The sequence below is a fragment of the Phodopus roborovskii genome, unplaced genomic scaffold, assembly GCF_943737965.1.
Source record: "Phodopus roborovskii unplaced genomic scaffold, PHOROB, whole genome shotgun sequence".
Taxonomy (NCBI): domain Eukaryota; kingdom Metazoa; phylum Chordata; class Mammalia; order Rodentia; family Cricetidae; genus Phodopus; species Phodopus roborovskii.
The window spans coordinates 2,377,578-2,399,051 of NW_026125545.1; the positions used below are offsets into that span (position 1 = coordinate 2,377,578).

Here is a 21,474-nt window from a genome sequence, read left to right on the forward strand (position 1 = left end):
TTCAAGGGAATGCCCTAACCAAAATTCTGCACTAGTCTTTCTAAAAGTAAATTTCAGAACTTTTCAAAGTAATTTCCTCTCTGCTTGTTCTTTTGAGACAGGGTCTATTACATAGGCTGATCTCAAACTTCACAGTAGTTCTGTCTCAGTCTTTTAGCTGGGATTACAGATATGAGCCAGTGTTCATTGTCAGTGTACTATCTAACACACAATAACCTGAATGACTGGTCTGACTCATTGACTGACTCCCTTCCTTCTTTTTTCTCTCTCTCCTCTCCAGTCCTTCCTTCCTTATGGTTCTAGGAATCTCCCATCTTTCCTTCTTTGTGGTTCTAGGAATTAAGCCTAGGACATTATTCATAATAGGCAAGCATTATTCTGAATTTTATCTTCAGCTTCCTTTTCCTCTTAATTTTGATAGAGCATTTTGCTAAATTGCCTAAGGTAGCTGTGAGGTTTTTGTTTTCTTTCTTTCTTTCTTTCTTTTTTTTTTTTTTTTTTTTTTTTTTTTCTTGTTTTTCTTTTTTTCTTTTTCATAGCCCAGGCATCTCAGCCTCCCAAGGATTGGAGACTGCACCACTGCGAAGCTAGCTAAATGTTCTAAGACACTCATTTCTGTTTTTGTTTAGGGATTATACTGACTGTTGACTTTCTGAGCTGTTAGATAGGTATAGCTGTCTTGTGCTGTTTTCTAATCATTGTATCTTCCTGTGATTTAAAATATTACATGTTAATTTTTTAAAAAACTTTCTGAGCATACTTTAAGAAGAATATAATAAGTTTCTCCTTACTCCAAATTAATCCTGCTATTGAGAGTCCTTTCATTTAGCACTACACACATAGGAGAACTTACTTATTTTCATTCCTGGTTGCTCTGTTACAGCAGTTATGTTTATTAAATTTGATTTTTTACTTTACTGTTTAAAAATTGTTTTTTGGTTAACATATAATACTGGGTTTCATCATAGCGAATATATATATATATATATATATAATATATATATATTAACCATTCCCTTCCTCCCTACCCTTCCCTGTCTCTCCTTGTTCCCTCTGTCTGGTTGTGTTTGTTCCTAATTAGTGTTTTTGGCTATATAATCCGGGCTAGCCTTGAATCTTCCTGCTTCAGCTTGCATAGTATTGCGATGTATAGGTGTGCACCATGGTGCCCAGAAAGACAGTGCTTTAAGAGAATTAGATTTTAGAGTTGTACGAGGACTAAATACAGAGTACTATGTATACTATGTATGTATATGTACATGAACACACACACAAAGCCCTATTTTAAAAATTCTTGTTGTATTTGCTGATGCTTTGTTTTAATTAGACCCATGTCCAGTGCAATATAAGACACATTTTATGCATGCACTTGCTGTATAGTATACCTGTCAGGCCTGTGGTATGGTTCCTTCTATCAGGAGACCGTTTCAAGGGGCAATTTATTTTTTTCTTTCATGTCTTTAAGACAATGAACAGTTTAATTAACTTTGGTAACAGCAGTGTAAGATCACTCTAGCCTAAACTGCACCAATAAGAAATGCCAAGCGACTACAGAGATGCTTAGTGGCTAGAGTGATCTGGCCGCTCTTCCCATTTCCAGTATCTACACAGCAGCTCACAGTCATTCATAACTCCAGTCCAGGGGGTCTGATTCCATCTTCTGGGCTTGGTGGGCACCACGCATACATGTTTTGCAGACATACAAGCGGGCAAAACAGTCATAGACAAAAATTAAATTGTTTTTTAAAGAGTTAAGTCTTGAGATAGGATTCTCAATAGCTAACGTGTTAAAAACAGATTTCAAATAAACCCAGTGTTCATGTGTAAGTAATACCTCTTTTCTCACAACTACTCCAATTAGATAAAAAGCAAATCGTCCACAATGCCTAAAAAGTTAATGCCAGGCATGCTGATGCATACCTTTAATTCCAGCACTTGGGAGGCAGAGGAAGGCAGATCTCTGGCTCTCTTTAAAAACATTTAGACTTGTTATTTTATGTGTATGGGCTTTTTGTCTGCATGTGTGCCCTTGTACTATGTGCACATCTTGTATTGTAGAGCGGGAGTTAAAGACAGTACTTGGGTGTTGAGGATCAAACCAAGGTCCTCCAAGAGCAACAAGTGCTCTTAAACACAGTCAGTCCCTCAGCACCCTAACTGACTTGTATAGTTGGACTTTTTCATTGGGACCGTTGACTCTCCAATAATGACAGATAATTAATTATGAAAGTTAGGCCTCTAGCTTAGGCTTGTTTCTAACTAGCTCTTAAAATTTAACTATTTCTATTAATCCTGCCATGTGGCTTGTGGCTTTTACCTCTCCTCCTGTACATCCTGCTTCCTCTGCATCTGGCTGATGTCTCCACCCTTCTTCCCAGCAACCTCTGTGCCCCCCAAATCCTGCCTAACTATTGGCCGATCAGCTTTTTCTTAAACCAGTCTGAGTGACACATCTTCACAGAGTACAAAAAGATTATTCCACAACATTTCCCCATTTTTTTCTAAGTAAAAAGCAAAGTTTTTAACCCTAACACAGTAAAACTATATACAATAAGAACACTTACCTGGTATTGTCTAAATAGAAAGGAAAAGTGTTAATTTAAATGAAACTATATGCAATAGTAACAATTATCAAGTAAGAATTATGTTTACAATGTTCAGTCCATTTGTATTTGGCATATTAGGAGAAAATATTTCCTTACTTATTTTGTCTTTGAGTCCAAAGCTCTATCATACCTTCTATCATACCTAAGGAAAATTGCAACTATAACTATTTCATCTTCAACTCATTAAAGACCCAAGAAGGATATAATATCATCTGATCCAGCAGAAAGTGCTCTGCAAGCCACTTCCAAAACTAAGAAATGGTATACCTGGCTGCCTGGACAGTCACCCTGAGGTTCTTATTCAGTGTTGGGGATTCTGTCTTCAGCCTAGATTATCTGATAGACTTTTCTGTGAAGTCAGAATTTTGACCCTTGTTCTGGCAAAGTTCAGCAGTCACTTTCTTTTGTGTCCTGCTTGTCAAGTTTGAACAGCGTACTGTCAGCAGTCAGGCAAGAACAGTTTCTTTCCCAGTGGCTTAGTTTTGCCACATTGAAAACCAGCTTCATAGGGAGTTTCTTCAATGCCCATCATCTTCTCCGTAGTAAATTGGTGCTACCAGGAGCAGACATATCTCATTTTCATGGAAAGCCCTATTTTAACAAAACATTTTAAATGCCTTATTCCATTAGTCTTTGGAGTGTTTGAAAACCATCTTATCTGTCTATCTAAAATATATCCGTTTGACCTTGAAAACATACTTAACTTGACTAGAAATTATAGATGGCTAACTATTAGTCTGCATTTCTTTATTATCCTAGTTTGTAATAATAACTTTCAAGGCTAGCAATTTTTATTACATATTTAAATGAGCTGTATAGATACAATACCTTAAATGAGAATAGAAATGTATATACAGTATGGTCTATCAAAAATGCCCTTAAATTTATATAAATATATAAAAATCCATACCAATGTAAAATATTTGAGGTTAGTTGTTGTTCAAAAGTAGACTCAACAATCCTTTTATCCCATCATTATATACTCTACCCACCCCTCTTTTCTCTTCAGGAAGAGCTCCCTGAATCTAATCTCCTTTGTTCAGTTTTTTATCTGACTATGACCAGTAACAATTTGCAACCAACCCCCTAAACAATGACAGACATCCATGACCCACCAAATGACCAAAAACCACCTACCCCATCTCTTGGGAATGTGGGCATTGTGTTCTCTAGACTGCTTCCTAGCACCTTTGGGGAACCCTGAAAATTGGGATAATGGCCTGGCTAGAATAGTCTGTGAGGCAGGAACATCTTAGCCAGCCCTGTTCTGGATGCAGAGCTCTGAGGAAACTGCAGCAGAGGCGTCCTGAGAGGCTGGATCACCCGGGCCACCCGATTTCATTGGTGTCTGGTCCCTTGCTCTGAAAATACACAAACTTTTAAAGATAACATATGTATCTGCATTAACACAAATATGGAATGTGCAGTGCACACAAGTCAGTTAAAGATGGTTTTTCTATGTTTGAGCAGTTAAAATATACATCACCTGTCTCGTTGTTTTTTAAGCTTTATTTCTTTATGTCTGCAGCTAGGATTTTCAGGGTGTGTCTTCCCTGATCAAATCTAATCTCTCTCTATCAACCTTGAATGAATCTAAAGCCTTTTGCTTTCTGTGGAAACAAAAGCATAACCTCTTCCCTAATGTAACATATTTCTTGACTTCCGTTTTGAAATTAAGACATTTAAAAATATATATACGTTGTTTTAATTTAGTAGTTTTTATAATCCAGTGTCTCAGCAGCTATTATTTGCTCATCACCAATCAAAAAATTTAAAGTCAATACAATACCTTATGGGATTCATTCAGACTCTGTTTTGCATTTTTACATGGTTTTTCACTTTTATATTTTAAGTTTTGCTTTAAAGACTTATTATTTATAAACTTTTTTCTATGCTCATTTTCTTTTTCTTAATTAAGCCTATGTACATTTTATACACACTGTTAACCTGCTTAGAGGTTTTTTTTTTCCCTGTCTGAACCTGCTTTTATCTGTAATCTTTTCTATTTGTTTGAGCAAAATCTTAAACAAGTGTGCAGCTTAGCTCATGGTGCACTGCCCACAGGGAGTGGCAAGGAGATGTGTACCATGGCCTGTATGAAAGACTGCGGAACTAGAAAGCCGAGTTTGTCTCTGTTTTTTTTTTTTTTTTTTTTTTTTTTTTGTGTGTGTGTGTGTGTGTGTGTGTTTGGAACTTTTTTCTAAAGCTTTTTTTTTTTTTTAGGTCTTATGTGGAGATTTCCTGCCCCCATGTTGGATGCTGGTTGTAGTCAGACTTTTTTTTTTTTTTTTTTGTCAGGACCGTCATCTCTCCAATAATGTCATGGAGACTTACTAATTATGAAAGCTTGGCCTATAGCTTAGGCTTGTTTCTAACTAGCTCTTAAAACTTAAATTAACCAATTTCTATTAATCTATGTCTTGCCACATGACTTGTGGCTTTTACCTCTCCTGCACATCCTGTTTTCTCTGAATCTGGCTGGTGACTTCACCCTTCTTCTTTCCAGCATTTTCTGTGACCTGAAAATCCTGCCTAGCTATTGGCCTTTCAGCTATTTCTTAACCAACTGAGTGACACATCTTCACAGTATATAATAAGATTATTCCACAGCATACTTCTTACTTAAGAGAACTCTAGATTAAAGGCGTGTTTTAAAGCTGACTGAAATTTTCTATTTTCCTTCTAATTAGGAATAATTTTAATAATTATGAACTGTAACTCTTTTAAAAGGCACCTTCCTAGTATGTGGCTCTGGTTTGGGGTTGACCGTTTCTACGCTAAACTCTAGTTGATTCTGTAGCTTCTTTTAGGTTGTGCTCTGCAGATGGGACCTCTGCTGCCAGCTCTTCTGTCCCCTTGGTCAGTTCTTTGCTAATCCACTGTGCATAATGGCTGTTAAGTGCTCATTCTCTCATAGTGATGCTTATATGCAAATTAAGTTAATCACTCTGTTCCTATGTTTCCACAGTTGAAGACACAATTAAATGAAACACGAACAAAACTTCAAAATGAACAAAGTGAGAGAAAGAAGGTAGCTGATGATTTGCATAAGGTAAGATATTGCATGGCTTGAAGACTGTGTCCCCAACTTATGCTGTGCACGAGTCCTGGGCAGACACACTATAAAACTGTTTTCATCTTTTGGGGTCCTTAGAAGTGTAGACTGCTGGTGTGTGGGGGAGCAAACTTTCACTTGCATCCCCATTTGAAGTTATTTTTTATATCTTTACTTTTGAAAACTCTTTAAGATAATTATTTGATGTGTATGGGTGTTTTGTTGGCGTGTCTGCCTGTGTACCACGTGAGTTCTTGGTGTCTTTGGAGACTTGAAGAGAGCTTTGGACCCCCGGAACTGGAGTTGCAGATGGTTGTGAGCTGCATGTGGGTGCTGCAAATTGGACTCAGGTCTTGTGGAAGAGCAGCCCCTGCTCGTAGCTGTTGAGACACCTCTCCAGCCCCCCAAAGTTTTAAAATGAAAGTTGACATTGCCATTTATTTACAAAGTACATTTCTGTTTGTTTATGAATATGAAGAATGTATAATATCTGTAGTTTCAAAAGTTTGTCCTTTTCACTCAGTTCTTTGTGCCAATATTTGTTTCCTCTCCTTCCTTCTCCCACCCCTGATCTTCTGAGACAGGGCCTCACTGTGTATCCTGGGCTACAGAGTAACTTAACCTCCTTACTGCTGGGTGGCAGGGGTGTGCTACCATGTGGAGCACACATGTTTTTCTTATTCTCATATTCACATTGATAATTGTTTTAGGATTGTATTTCTTAACTCTGCATTTGGTTAACAGATTGTCATTTTGATGTGCTGTTTTTAGTTCTTACTTGCTTTAAAACAAAGATGGCATAGAACTCTGCTAGTATTTATGGGAAATTTTATATATCAGAAAAATTATATATGTCACTTTCTTAGAATTGCAGAATCAAGAATTTGCAAGTTTTAATTTTGATACCTGCATCAATTACTGGGTACTAATAAACATTTAAATATTAATATGCTAACAGATCTTTTAAAGATTTCTCATTTAAATATACCATATTATTTTTCAGAATACAAAAGATATTTTTGTTTTTCAACAAATAAGTTTGTTAAAGCTTATTGTTATTAATACAGAAGACAAAGGATTGAGAAATGCTTGAAAAGTTTCAGATTACTTAAATGCAGATTAAATGTTAAATGGGAATTCAGGAAGTTTGTGTTAGTACAAACTTTTTCTTGTTTTGAGACAGGGTCCCACTATGTAGCCTTAGTTGATCTATAATTCTATGTAGATCAGCTGGACTTAAGCTGCTTCCTGAGCTAGGATTAAAGGTGTGTGCCCCCATGTCCAGAGAGAGAGAGAGTACAAACTCAATATAATTTGATTTGTTTTGGCCTATACGTCAAAATATAAATGATGCAGTTTTAGCAGTTTCTCAGACAGTATTTTGAGAATATTAAAACACAGGTGCTTAAAGGTATAGATAGTCCCTGGTATGTGTGATGGTTAAAATGGCAAGGGTAGGTGGCAGTCACCTACGTCTATAGAATTAGGAATACTCCATTGAGATTGGAAGTGCACATAAGTAATTATGGACTGAAACACTTTATTAACTGCAGTGTATATTTGAGCCCATTTGTAGGACATTTTCTGCTAGTTTTCTCTAAATGTGTTTTATGTTCAAAGAAGAACTCAAACTAAGAGTCAGCAAACTCAGTTTGGGATTAGTGGTGTACATGTGATATTCTTATGTGTTTCATTTAAAAACAAAAACTAGAAAAATTTAGAAACACAAAAGTCCAAGTGTGGTGGTACATACCTATAATCCAACTTAACTTAGGTAGATGAGACCAGAGGATCAGACAGTAACCCTTGTCTACTTAATGCGTTTGAGACCAGTCTGAGCTGTCAGGCTATCTCTAATTAAAAACAAAACCTATTCTTGAAAGTGAGCTGTACAAAGCAGATTGTGGGTTGAATTTGGCAGACTTGTAAACTAGACTAAAACTTAAATATCAGTGTAGTTATTCCTAGTTTTAATTTCTTTATACAGTTCCTGTGTTTGGATTATTGGAAGTGTGAGCTGGTAGGAAGTGTGGCTATTTACATTTTTGGTGAATAAGTTTTCCATTGTACACAGAGAGGAGCTTTAATTTTGTACAAAATACATATTCAGGTTATTTAATTTGTGTGCTTTGATGTATCTGCCCCCTGTTGCTTTTGTTACAGGCTCAACAGTCACTGAACTTTATCCACTCAAAAATTTCACTAAAAGCTGCTGGAGACAATGCTGTTATTGGGAATAGTAGTGTTTCCCCAGAAACGGTGTGTATTTCCTTCAACCCAAAATTTCTAGGCTAATTGCCCTGTAAACTTATTGAAGAACAAGCATGTGCAGGACCAGTCTTTGGCTCCACACTATGTTTCCATGTTTGGGAGAGGGGCTGCTTGTTAACTTCATGTGCGGCCTAGGGGAAATTCCCTAGTCGCTCTGCTTCAGTAAAAGAAAATGGTATCATCACCTGTCCTGGGTTGTAGGAAGGAACAATTGAGTACTATGTAAAATTCCTTGAAGAGATGGTAAGAACCCTGTGTGTGGTTGTGTGGTGCCTGTGGCTGGGACTGTTGGAGGCATGCTCTCCTTTATGGACAAGTTTTTTTTTTTTTTTTTTTTTTTCTTTTCCTTTTCTTTTCTAAACACAATTGTTTTATCTTCTGGAAGGAAAAAAAAATATGTTATTTACAGTATCCACAGACTAGATTTTCCTCTGTGGCCAGCATTTTATGCATTATAGTTTCTTTCATGCCAGCTAGTTTGTGCCACTAATCAGCAAAATTTTCTGTGCAGTTTTTACTGTTGCTAATTTTTTTAAATAAATCAGATTTTGTAAACTTATGCTTTTTAAAACATCGTTTCTCCTTTTTGGTTGCCCATTCTTGTTCTTTGTGTTTGAAGGTTTTTGAAGTAATTATCCCTTTCACCTTCTTTTCAGGGAGCTCCTGAGAAGGAGACAATGTCTGTGAGTCTGAATCAGACTGTGACCCAGTTACAGCAGCTGCTTCAAGAAGTCAACCAACAACTTATGAAGGAGAAGTGATCCTGACTGTGGGGTATGGACACTAAGCATTGCTGTTTCTTTATAAATAACATAGTGGGAAGAATACATATAAAATACGTACTCACCATAAGATGATCAGCTTTCATTTCACTGTAGAAAGAAATTCCCTTTTTACCCCTCACAGTTTCCAGGTGGCATCTTTGACCTTTCTGGTTTTGAAGTCTTTTGGTTTAGAGGAAAAGAATCCTGGCACGGTTAGTTATGTCAGCCTTCTGTCAAGCAGCTTCTCTGCGACTGGGCTACCTGCCTGGGTTGCTGTGTTATGCTGCCTTCGGTTTCCTATTAGTTGATTCTGATCTAGTTCAGACCAAGTATCTGACATTTCCCTTGCCTTTATGACTGTGGTTGCTTTTATCAATGCTGGATTGAAAACGAAGCAATCATAACTTTGTAACGTGAAATGAGTATACAACATTTATTATATACCTAACGATGGGAGTATTAGATTTCCATACTTTTTGAAGATTGGAAGCTGGTTTGGCCTTCTTTTTATTTGTTTGTTTGCTTGTTTGTTTTGTGGTGACTTGCTCAGGCAGTGTTAGGCCAGTCCTCTCCTCTGTTGGAATTATAGCAGCACCATCATAAGAAGTTGGTATTTTGTTTGTGTTTGCTTTTATCGATAATCTAAGAAATGTACTTTTCTATGCTTGAAGTGAGAGTTTTGCTTTAGAAGAAGGCATTGTATTATATTTTGCCAAAGCTCATGCTATGAACTTTTGTTTCTACATGACTGAAGAAAGCTTAATTTCAACAGCATTTCAAACTCCTTATATTCCTGCGCAGGCTTTGTTACCTATGTTTTGCTTTCTACAAATGACTTAAATCATACTGCCTAGGGCAGAGCATTTGAATATACACAGAATATTTCAGATAGTCCTCTTTTGAGGCTGTTTGCTCTAAAATAATGGTGATATCCTGTTGGCACAGAGGAGCAACTCAAAAGTACCATTCAGAACCTATGCCAAAGGCCTCAGGGACCGATTAGATGTGTGGAAAAGTTAACAGGCGCCCCTTGTGATGTGGCAGGCATGTACTGTCACACCTTGTCCTCAAGGTACTAACCCTTTAGCCCACCTAAGCTCATGCACTTAGAAATGCTAACTTACCCTCAAAAGACCGAGCACAGTAAACCCATCTCAGTCTTTACTGTCACTCCAGACCGTGTAAACTCCTTTTCCCATTTTTGGAAGTTATGTTTCTGGCACTTTGGTTTCCCAAATGGCACTCATCCTTGCTTTATCTTCATAGAGAACTTCTTGCATTTCATGTCTTCTTCCTATGGCTTCAGCCTGACCTTTTTTTTTTTTTTTTCCCCCTGCCTGTGAACACGGCCAGATACCTTCCTTTAATTTGTCCTGGAACTCACTGTGTAGACCAGGCTGGCCTCGAACTCACAGAGATCCACTTGCCTCTGCCTCCTGAGTGCTGGGACTAAAACACTAATGAAAATGACTTTGCAGGGCTGTTCTCTTTGTAAAATCCATCCCTGAAATCTTCTGAATCCTGAGCCTCCTCTCGTTTTGTTGACCATCAGTGTGAACTGCTCTGGGTGCCACGGGAAGTGCTGGGGTGGATCTTAAGAGCTATGTGTGGGATACAGCACCCGGGGCTTGCCTTACTTTGTTCTAAATGGTTTGTTTTCTTGTCTTTTGCAGAGTGAAGTCATTGGAAATTACTCGTTAGAACTTAACAGAAGGCATTGTATTATATTTTGCCAAATTAAAGCCTTATTTATGTTTTCACCCTTTCTACTTTGTCAGACACTGAACAGTTTTGTCTTTTCTAACCCTTGTTAGACTACTGACTTACAGAGAAAACACTTTAAAAAAGCCAACTCTGTAGACACCTTCAGAGTTTAGTTTTATAATAAAACGGTTTGAATAATTAGACCTTAAAATAAATGTAATCTTTTACCTTATTTCGCTCAAATTGTTCAGAAGATCAAAGTGGTATAGACAGTGTGAAATATAACATTTTAATACTGATGTTGTACACTGCTTTACCTAACATTTGGGAAGTAACTGCCTCTGACATCAACTCAAGGGAACACTTTTGTTGCTAATGTAATCAGCAAATAAAGGGACACTTATTATTCAAACACGACTCACTCTAATTCTCACTGAGTTTTAACAGGTGTCATTAGCACTTCAGATCATTTGAAATGCAGTATCTAATGGCAGCCACCAAACAAGACAAGTCTCTCCTGTAACTTCCTGACTAGGTCTTTGTGTCCTCTGTGGGACAGGGCTGTGTCAGGTACCACAGTGTGGGTGATGACAAGGGTGGTGCAGGCATTTGGGTCCCATCCATCATGGAGAAGGGCTCTGCTTTATTTTTACTATTACTACTATTGTTTTAATGTAAAAAAATGTTAAATTTTACTGTTCAGAGACTGTGTCATAGGCATTCTCTTTTCTTTTGGAGAAAGAGAGAGACAGGGAGAGAGAGAGAGAGAGAGAGAGAGAAAATGTGTGTGTGTGTGTGTGTGTAGGGGGTAGGGTGGGAGGGCACTGTTTTCTTCAGATGGCAATAACAATTGACAAGTATCTTGTACCACAGAGTATTAAAGTACCTTTTAGTATTATTAGTGTTTTTTTTTGTTGTTGTTGTTTTTAATTTCTTTTTATTATTTGTGCATAGGTCATTTGGTTTTATGCATGTATGAGAAACACACATGTATATTGCCCATGGAGGCCAGAAGATATTGAATCTCCTAGAATAAGTTTAAAGACTTGTGAGCTGCTCTATGGGTACTGGGAATCCAACCCAGGTCTCCTGGAAGAGCAGATGTTCTCTTAACCACTAAGGTATCTCTCCAGCCCTTATTGCTATTTCTTGAACAAAACAGTCATGCTTCTACCACATGGAGGCTTTGCACTTTGTATTCCTACTGTTTAGAGCTATTTTATTTTGAAGCAGGTCTAATGATAAGCAGGTCTTAGCTAGTGTTTCTATTGCTGTGAAGAGAACCTTGAACACAAAAATAGCTAATTGGGGTTGGCTTACACAGTTTCAGAGGTTTAGTCCATTATCTTCACGGCGAGAACCATGTTGTCATATAGGCAGACATGGTGCTAGAGAAGGATCTGAGAGTTCTACATCTTGATCTGCAGGCAACAGGAAGTGAACTGTGTACTGGGAGTAGCTTGAACATATATGAGACCTCAAAGATTGCCCCCAATGTGATACACTTCCTCCAACAAGGCCACACCTCCTAATAGTGCCACTCCCCTAAAGCAGATAATAAGATTCTTGGACACAATACAGGCTGTTTGAGGTTTATTTGGGGAGAATTCACTTAAACAAGAAACAGACGACTGCTGTTGGTTCCCCGTCCAAGGATGTCCTCTGATCTTCTCTCGTCTCTGACCTGGAAGAGGAGAGTACATCCAGGTTGGGACCCAGACCTAGACCCCCATCCATTATGCCCACACCTGATCCCACACCCCCGTGAGTGTTCCCAATGAGTGTACAACAGGTGTGGGCGGGCTGGATATCTCACTATTCTCCCCAGGGACCAAGCTTTCACCGACAAGTCTATAATGGCCATACCAATTCAGGTCACCACAACACTTGTCAGACTGCAGTTGGTAAGTAGAAGCAAGAGTTAGAAGCTAGCCTGGGTTACAAAGCAAGACCAGTTATGAAACACCAATGGCCTCTTTTAAATGTCAGCTCAATCCCCTATTAATTTTCACCCCTCCCTCAGTGTTACAACCACACATTAATGCATCTTTTGCCTCTGAAGTAGTGAGTACTGCTCATCACAATTTGAGACATGAGCAATTTTTAATGATCTCCTATATGAAATTATATTAGAAGTCTTGTTCCTGGTATGTCTATCAGTCTAGCCAGCTTCTCCACTCTGGAGTAACATAGGGAAAGGTAACCATGTTCCCATTCAGTGATGGTTCACTTGGGCAACTGTAGCTCTATGCCTTATATTAAACATTCCTAGAGCTGCAGTCGTTGGAATGGTGGAAAGCTTTGCTAGATGCTTTGCCTTTTGGTCCCAGTGCTCATCTTTCCACTGTCTCAAGACAGTGGGGGGAGAAGGGGAGGAAAGAATAGACATAATCTCTTAATTACCACCATACCAGAGCTGGGGTACCAATTGGGTTGTTAAACTGAAGCTGTGAGGTCTCCTAAGAGTTTTCCTAAGTCATGAGGGACCTGTACAGGGCCAAGAGGAAACTGATTGGTAATGACGTTCAGGTAGTGGCAGACTGGTTGGTTGGTAGGTGTTTCTCATTTCACTCAATTTTTGTTCTTTATTCTTCCCTTGAAAAGTAGACCATTTTACATTCATTGGCAGAATTCTTTTGTGTAAGAGTATCACATGCACATTTTGTCATGTGCTAGCTAGCTTAAAAGCATTTACTTGGATTGGGTATTTTATTCTTTACTAGATTATATTGAGGTAGGGAAGGGATATACTTCCATCGTCTTCATTGTAGATGTAGAAACCTGGTCTTGTCTACTCAGGAGAGCCAGTCCTAAATCTATGCCATCCTGGGCCTGTGACTGATGTGTGCATATCTCTGTAATAATGTGTGTGTAATTATAGCTAGAGAAAAGTTTAAGATGGTGTGGAAAAAGTAACTTTGAAGGAAGGGTTTTGTTTGTGCCTTTCTCGTCTTCTGATAGTTTCTAAGGGACTGTCTACCTCAGTGGTTCTCAGAAGTAGGACATGTCGACCACTTGGTACCCCATGACCCTTGATTTCTAGTGGTCTTGAAGGTCAAAACCACTTTCATAATTACCATCTGCTTTTTCCACCATGTTGACATTTGTGCTATTCCAAGGAAACAGTGTCTTCCAGACACAACAGGACTGATGTGCATATGAACTCAGACTGGCAACTTGCACAGGTTTATTCCAGATGTGGTTCCAGCACTGCTAGGGGGAGGTGGACACGGGCTCCTACCTGTCACCAAGAAGCAGTCTGCATTTGATATCCACTGCAAAGGGAAATTACTTTTCTCCAATGGAATCTCAAGGGGATATAAACTACACTTCAGGGCAGGTTCCATGCCCAGGAGTATCTGACCAGCATGAAACTAGCTCATTGGTAGTTTTTATAGAATTTGTCTATTTGCCTTGTTTGGGCAGTTTTTTGTCTTACTAATTTTTTGCTTATATATTTTGGTTTCTGTTTTGTTGGCTTTGGGGGGGAGACGTGCTTGATTCCTTTTTTAAAAAAAGACAAGCAGTGGGGGTTGGGCGGCTGGAGAGATGGTGAGGATTTGGGAGGGGTTTAGGATAGCAGAAAGCATGGTCAGATATGTTATGTGAAAAAGTTTTTAAGTAAAAATTTTCTTGGTTTTAATTTTTGTACATTGAATATTGATAGAAATAGCAAAGGTTTTTAAATCTAGAAGAATTCCCAGACCAAAAATTGGAGGGCCATGGTTTCTGCATACTGTTTCTTTCCCATAGTTTTAAATGACATCTGGCAATTATCCATTCTTTAAAAATTTGTCTTATTTTATATTTTTGTAATTTTCATTTTGTTCTTTGAAAATTTTGTGTAAAATTTGTTTTCAATAAATTGATTTTAGGCTGTGGGTTTTTCTCTGGACTACTTTGTTACAAATGTTTATATGTAAGGTTTTGTTGTCTTTGAATATATTAAAATGCCATTTCAAGCCTTATGATATAAGAGGCAAACAGCTCACTCTCATTTAGCAGTTACTATCTTGTGTGAATGTGTAATTCCATGTTGTCATGTAACCAGATAACTAACTATGTAAATTCCCTTAGCAATATGTTTTGTATGCTTTCAAAATGTGTGTTAATCATTCTGTCATTAGTTTAGCAGTAGATTGAAGGCTATACACGTAGGAACGGAACTTTGGGTTTGTGGAGTGTGCATATGCTCAGTTCTACTAGGCACCGTCAGGCAGTTAACATTCCACACAAAGTAAACAGGAGCTCCCTGTGTTCTGTAACTTCACATAATTGATCTAGATTACCTTTGTCAGTACAGAAAGAGCACTGAGAGACCTTACGGTTTTGTTGTTTTACATGTGTGCAGTTGGATACATTTTGCTGCATACCTCTGCGCCACTACAAATAAGAAAATGAACAAAACCATTAAGTGCAGCACATTCCTTTGTCTCCACTTCCTTCTTCCCAGGCAGCTCATATATGCCTTCTGCCACTTCAGGTTACTTGAACTTTCTCAAGTTTACAGAAATGGAATCATGCAGCAAGTACAGCTTTTGTCTGCTTCTTTTGATTCAGAGCAATAAACAGTTCTTTGTATTTCTGAGTGTGTTGTACTGTGTATACTGAATATTATAAATGGCTCATCTAATCTAGGAATGAATGTTTGGATGTATTCTAATTTGCTCTCTGTTGCTGTGGTAAACACCATGACCAAACCCAACTTGAGTGTAAACGGCTTACTTGGTGTACAAGACCTAATCACAGGTCATCATGGAGGGGATCAAAGGTGGGAATGAAACGGGAGCAGAGGCAGGAGCCGTGGAGGAGCATTACTCACTAACTTGATCAGGATCATGCTCAGCTACCTTGCCTAGACCCTCTAGGATCACATGCCCAAGAGGTGGCACTGGCCACAGTTAATGGTCAGGAAAACATGACAGAGACTTGTGTACAGTATAATCTAATGAACTAGCTTTCACGGCTGAAATTCTCTCCCAGTCTGGGCTGTTATTGAGAAAGCCTGAGCATTTTTGTATAAGAAGACTTGTGCATAACTAAGCACATACAACCTGGCACAGCTCTAATGAAGTGTCCAGAGTTGTCCTTCAGGATAGTGCATGTCAGTTACGTTCCAAATACTCTTGTAGGGCCTGTTCAGACTAGGGGTAAAAGATTAGAGGAGACCAGGATTCTGAACCAGGAGAGAAGTTAGCAATGTTACTCATGGTCTGTCTGGACCTGATGTCAAAGAATTGAAGTCCATGCAAGCAGCAAAGGAGCAAGGCAGGCATTTAGTATGAATGTGCTTTCTGTAGGAGAGCTGTGGGCTCTTAAGTGATTTATGCAAGAGCTGTGGTTGCTTCTCAGAGCTGCTCTTTGTGGATTCAGAAGTAGGTTGGTAGGTTGGTGGTACTGTGTTTTTATTTGCAGGCTTGGGTTACCTAAGCCTTGGTTCGCAGTATACATCTTCCCCTATGATGCATCTGCTTTTCATACTCATTATGCACAGGCATAAGATGGTAAATAGGCTTCCTCTTAAAGTTCATTTTCCCTTGTGCAATCACTGCAAACCAATTTGCATTGGCTCACTACCCTCGGTTTTAGAATCTTTCAGGCTTTGTTTGACCACAAAAGGGAGTTACTAAAGGAGTTCAAAGGAGGGAGATATAGCTTGGAGTGATCCAATTGCTTTGCTTGGAGAGGAGTATGCACATACCTTCTTTGCAGTGGAGTCCTAGTTTGTTGGGTACATTTTTGGGAGGGTGTGTCTGTGGCTTAAGGCATGCAGTGTTTGCCTGCCTCTCAAATCCATGCACTAATGTGCCATTTCTGCTCTCAGTCCTACTTCAAATCCCAACACCCACTTCTTTGTGCCAGGTTTTAGTGTGGGTCCTCTCGGCCTGACTATTTTGTCAGATGCCAGGCACACGACCCTGTGAGGAAAATATACCCTCATGAACTTCTTAAAGAAGCCAGGAACTTTGGCAGCCAGGCACAGTTGGGTCAGCACAGGGTCCTAATCTCATTAACAAGGGAAAAACAAACAAAACAACAAACAAAAAAAAACCTCAGATTGTGTTTCTACCATCTTCATGGCAGCCATAGTCTTTCATTTTAAGTATTTGAGTGATCTGTTTCATAGCACAGGCTCCCAGGCTGTCTGATAGGATCCTATTACCTGCTTCCACCTCTGGAGTTGGACAAGACTCCTGGCTAAAACACTTAGCTGAAAGCTGAGCCAGCTTGCAAGGTGAGCGTGAGGATTTGATAGTGGTGTGTGCCAGAATAGAACCAGTGCCTTTCCCATGCTTGTTGGCTGTTCTAAATGGGTGTCTGGTATACAGTCTAGGAGGAATGGGAACAAGTGTAATTTGATGCCTTGGGCTCTTTAAGTGTTGGGGAAAGTATCTGGAAGTCGTGGTGATCCCCAGAGCCCAGTCTACCAAAGGTCTTTGGCTTTTCAGGTTTGACTGGTTATGGCTTGGATTTTGACACACTAGATGACACATCCAACACATGGTGGCTAGATAGCTGCATACTGCCAAAGCTTCTAGCTCTGTTGTAACTACTCTAGGGTTCTGGAAATTCAGAGCGGTGAGCTCAACCAGCCTCACATCGCATTCTCCCTGCCTACTCCCCAAATGCTAAGCCCCTTGGTGCCACTTTTACTGCACACTAGTTCTACATATGCCTTCCATTGTTTGCTGAAAGGTAGTACTGAGTCTTTTAAAAAAACATTATTCTATGTGCCTTTTACATCATGTATCTTGATCCCATTCATTTTGCTGTCCCTTAGCATGTGCTCTCTGTCCCTATACCCCTTCCCCAATGAAAAATAGGAAAGAAATAAAGGGGGGAAATTGTCATGGGAGCTGCAGTGTGACTCCGTGAGTCACGCTGTAAACCCCTTTGCCCATATATCTTGTAAATGTTTATTTGCAAAGAGTCATCGGTCTGGTTCGAGGCCTCTGGTTTCTACTGCACCATTGATGCTGGGCCCTCACTGGGACTCTTCCTGAGTGTCCTATTGTTGCCCTGTGTTGTGGAGATTCTTCAACTTTGAGTCTGTGGGTCTAGTTCCTTCATGTGTTCCAGCAGGTCCTAGGTGGGGTGGACCATGTCATAACCCTGGATCCAGGCCTGGGCAATGAGAAATGGGGACAGCTCTCCCATATCTACAACTTCAGAGCTGGCTCATTGACACCTGCACTAATGGAGAGTTGTGTTCGAAAGCTCTCCCTGAAGCTGCAGCACTGACTAAGTTGTGTCAGCACAAAGTGTATGAGGGTGTGGCCTGGGAGCATTCTTGAGTTCCTAGAGGACAGCTGCAAACAGCACATGAGAGTTGCAAACACTGGCGTATACCAGTGCTGAGTGCCAGCATCCAGCCCCAGCTAGATTGTCCATGAGATGGTAGGCACCCTGTTGGTAAACTTCCTCACCTAACTCTGCCAGCATGGGGTTAGAAGAGTGCTTCCTGGTTTCCAGTATAGCAGACAGAATAACGGCCCCAGAGTGTGTGTTCTAATCCAAAACCTGTCAAATGTCAAGGAGGAGATACAAAGTTGTGAATGAGATTAAGGTGATTGGCAGATTATTTTGGGTTCTGGGGGAGGTGTTGGAGGTGAGGTCGGCAATGAAATTAGAGTCCTTTAGATGTAAACAAATGGGGAATTCAAAGACAGCTAAGTGACAACAGAAGCATCGGTGGGACGCTCCAGTATGAGGACTTTGAAATAATAATAATAATAACAATAATAATAATAAACCCAAAAAGCAAAACAGTGATTAACACTCCAGTCAGTCCCACCATGTCACACTAGAAAGACTTCCAGTCCTCCGGCCTATTTCATACTTCATATAGCTTTTTATCCAGTGTCACCGAATGTTACTCATTTTTTGTTTGCCAGTCATATAGATGTCCTAATTCTGTGAGTACCTAGGTGCCAAGGACAGTCTTACTCTTTTTGGTGACCCCTCCAAAGTGTACTACTGTGCCTGGACCATAAAAACATCCTAGTAGCTTACTAGTTCTTTGTTCAATGAGGGAATGCGGTGATGCAGAGGATGGTGAGGAGAAGGGGTCCTGGTGACAGTGAAGCCAGCAGAGAGGCAGCGACAACTAAGAATCCAGGCCACAGGGGAGCAGCCTCCGATGAGAGAAGTGGGTGTGATGAGGCCAGCAAAGGAGGACATGGCAGGATGGAGATAGCGAGCAAATCCTGAAAGGGAGGAGGGTTTGGACATCTATTAGTTTATGGCTGGGGTAAGCAAGCTCTTCAGCCATGTGAGTTCCTCTGTCTCATCTGCAGAGTGAACATCAGAACAATGTACTATACAGAATGCTCATCCTGTGTCTAGAGTACACTGTACAGAATGCCCGCCCTGTGTCTAGAGTACACTGTACAGAATGCCCGCCCTGTGTCTAGAGTACACTGCACAGAATGCCCGCCCTGTGTCTAGAGTACACTGTACAGAATGCCCGTCCTGTGTCTAGAGTACACTGTACAGAATGCCCGTCCTGTGTCTAGAGTACACTGTACAGAATGCCCGCCCTGTGTCTAGAGTACACTGTACAGAATGCCCGCCCTGTGTCTACAGTACACTGTACAGAATGCCCGTCCTGTGTCTAGAGTACACTGTACAGAATGCCCGCTCTGTGTCTACAGTACACTGCACAGAATACCCGTCCTGTGTCTACAGTACACTGCACAGAATGCCCGCCCTGTGTCTACAGTACACTGCACAGAATGCCCGCCCTGTGTCTACAGTACACTGCACAGAATGCCCGTCCTGTGTCTACAGTACACTGCACAGAATGCCCGCCCTGTGTCTAGAGTACACTGTACAGAATGCCCGCCCTGTGTCTAGAGTACACTGTACAGAATGCCCGTCCTGTGTCTAGAGTACACTGTACAGAATGCCCGTCCTGTGTCTAGAGTACACTGTACAGAATGCCCGTCCTGTGTCTACAGTACACTGCACAGAATGCCCGCCCTGTGTCTACAGTACACTGTACAGAATGCCCGTCCTGTGTCTACAGTACACTGCACAGAATGCCCGTCCTGTGTCTAGAGTACACTGTACAGAATGCCCGTCCTGTGTCTAGAGTACACTGTACAGAATGCCCGTCCTGTGTCTACAGTACACTGCACAGAATGCCCGCCCTGTGTCTACAGTACACTGCTCAGAATGCCCGTCCTGTCCTGTGTCTAGAGTACACTGTACAGAATGCCCGTCCTGTGTCTAGAGTACACTGTACAGAATGCCCATCCTGTGTCTACAGTACACTGCACAGAATGCCCGTCCTGTGTCTAGAGTACACTGTACAGAATGCCCATCCTGTGTCTACAGTACACTGTACAGAATGCCCGTCCTGTGTCTACAGTACACTGCACAGAATGCCCGTCCTGTGTCTAGAGTACACTGTACAGAATGCCCGCCCTGTGTCTACAGTACACTGTACAGAATGCTCATCCTGTGTCTAGAGTACACTGTACAGAATGCCCGCCCTGTGTCTAGAGTACACTGTACAGAATGCCCGTCCTGTGTCTAGAGTACACTGTACAGAATGCCCGTCCTGTGTCTAGAGTACACTGCACAGAATGCCCGTCCTGTGTCTAGAGTACACTGTACAGAATGCCCGTCCTGTGTCTACAGTACACTGCACAGAATGCCCGTCCTGTCCTGTGTCTACAGTACACTGCACAGAATGCCCGCCCTGTGTCTACAGTACACTGTACAGAATGCTCATCCTGTGTCTACAGTACACTGTACAGAATGCTCATCCTGTGTCTAGAGTACACTGCACAGAATGCCCGTCCTATGTCTAGAGTACACTGTACAGAATGCCCGCCCTGTGTCTAGAGTACACTGCACAGAATGCCCGCCCTGTGTCTAGAGTACACTGTACAGAATGCCCGCCCTGTGTCTACAGTACACTGTACAGAATGCTCATCCTGTGTCTAGAGTACACTGTACAGAATGCCCGTCCTGTGTCTAGAGTACACTGCACAGAATGCCCGCCCTGTGTCTAGAGTACACTGTACAGAATGCCCGCCCTGTGTCTAGAGTACACTGTACAGAATGCCCGTCCTGTGTCTAGAGTACACTGTACAGAATGCCCGTCCTGTGTCTAGAGTACACTGCACAGAATGCCCGTCCTGTCCTGTGTCTACAGTACACTGCACAGAATGCCCGCCCTGTGTCTACAGTACACTGCACAGAATGCCCGCCCTGTGTCTACAGTACACTGTACAGAATGCTCATCCTGTGTCTAGAAGGCAGCAAGTGTTCAGTGTGTTAACAGTTCTACACAAACACACGGACACACAGACACACATGTTTGGGCAGGGTAGTAGGGAAGTGTGAAGGTGATGGAGAGAAGAACATGAAAATGCACAGAAGCAGGGGGTTCAGCTGGTAGGAGTGGGCAGAGTGATTTCAGGATGTTAACATCCCTCTCCATCATTGAAACAAAGAGTTCATTTAAAGTAAGTCAGAGCCTTTTTAGCAAACTGGAGAGAAACAGGATCAGAGGCTGCCTGCCTTTAGTTGGCTGGTGCCCACTGCTTATACTGCTTCGACTGTAGTTTCCATTGTGTTCCCAGGAGGCTTGGGGTAGGAAAAGAAGAGTCAGGTGTGTTCAGTTTTAATATGATTCTGGGCCCTAGTAGAAGTCTCGAGAGGATTGTATCTAGCAGATTTCTACAATTAATGAAGTCCAACAGCTAGGTAACAAGAGTTTTGTTGGAGGGCTATTAGCCACAAGATAGCAAAGGATGTTGCAGGGCCAGGCAGGTGACACAGCAAAGGGGAGGCTGCTCTTAAATGCTGACATCAGAGGCCCTTTTCAGGATTCCCGGGGACAGTGACAGCCCCCTCTTTACTGGGATCCTCAGAGGGTCAAGTGTTTTGCTTTGGTCTTGATTTTCCTTTTGTGGGGTGGACCAATTATGCTGCTCATTTTTAAGGATGAGATTTTACCAGCCAGGGGAAACAGAGTCAGGATTCTGGTGCATATGGCTGCCAGATGTAGCCATTTCCTCTTCCTGTGGCGCAGTGCCTAGTGTCGCTGCACAGACAGTCA

General features: G+C 41.0%; 2 protein-coding genes across 5 annotated transcripts in view; both read left to right on the plus strand.

Annotated features, from left to right (window-relative positions):
* Positions 1-10,812, plus strand: part of Ktn1 (kinectin 1) — an 83,700-nt gene extending 72,888 nt beyond the window's left edge. For all 4 annotated transcript variants that reach the window (XM_051177093.1, XM_051177091.1, XM_051177089.1 and 1 more), the window contains 4 exons: positions 5,575-5,658; positions 7,825-7,920; positions 8,589-8,706; positions 10,370-10,812. In XM_051177093.1, the coding sequence (XP_051033050.1) occupies positions 5,575-5,658; positions 7,825-7,920; positions 8,589-8,693 (285 nt within the window). In that variant the 3' untranslated portion in view covers positions 8,694-8,706; positions 10,370-10,812. The remainder of the gene's footprint in view (positions 1-5,574; positions 5,659-7,824; positions 7,921-8,588; positions 8,707-10,369) is intronic.
* Positions 10,813-19,339: 8,527 nt separating this feature from the next.
* LOC127216437 (delta-actitoxin-Amc1a-like) lies at positions 19,340-19,873 on the plus strand. The gene has a single exon (XM_051177115.1). It carries the CDS (start codon positions 19,340-19,342, stop codon positions 19,871-19,873), a length of 534 nt encoding a protein of 177 aa, XP_051033072.1.
* The last annotated feature ends 1,601 nt before the right edge of the window (positions 19,874-21,474 follow it).

Excerpts from the sequence above, each read along its gene's own strand:
- LOC127216437 (XM_051177115.1), top strand. The coding sequence starts at position 19,340 with ATGCCCGTCCTGTGTCTACAGTACACTGCACAGAATGCCCGCCCTGTG.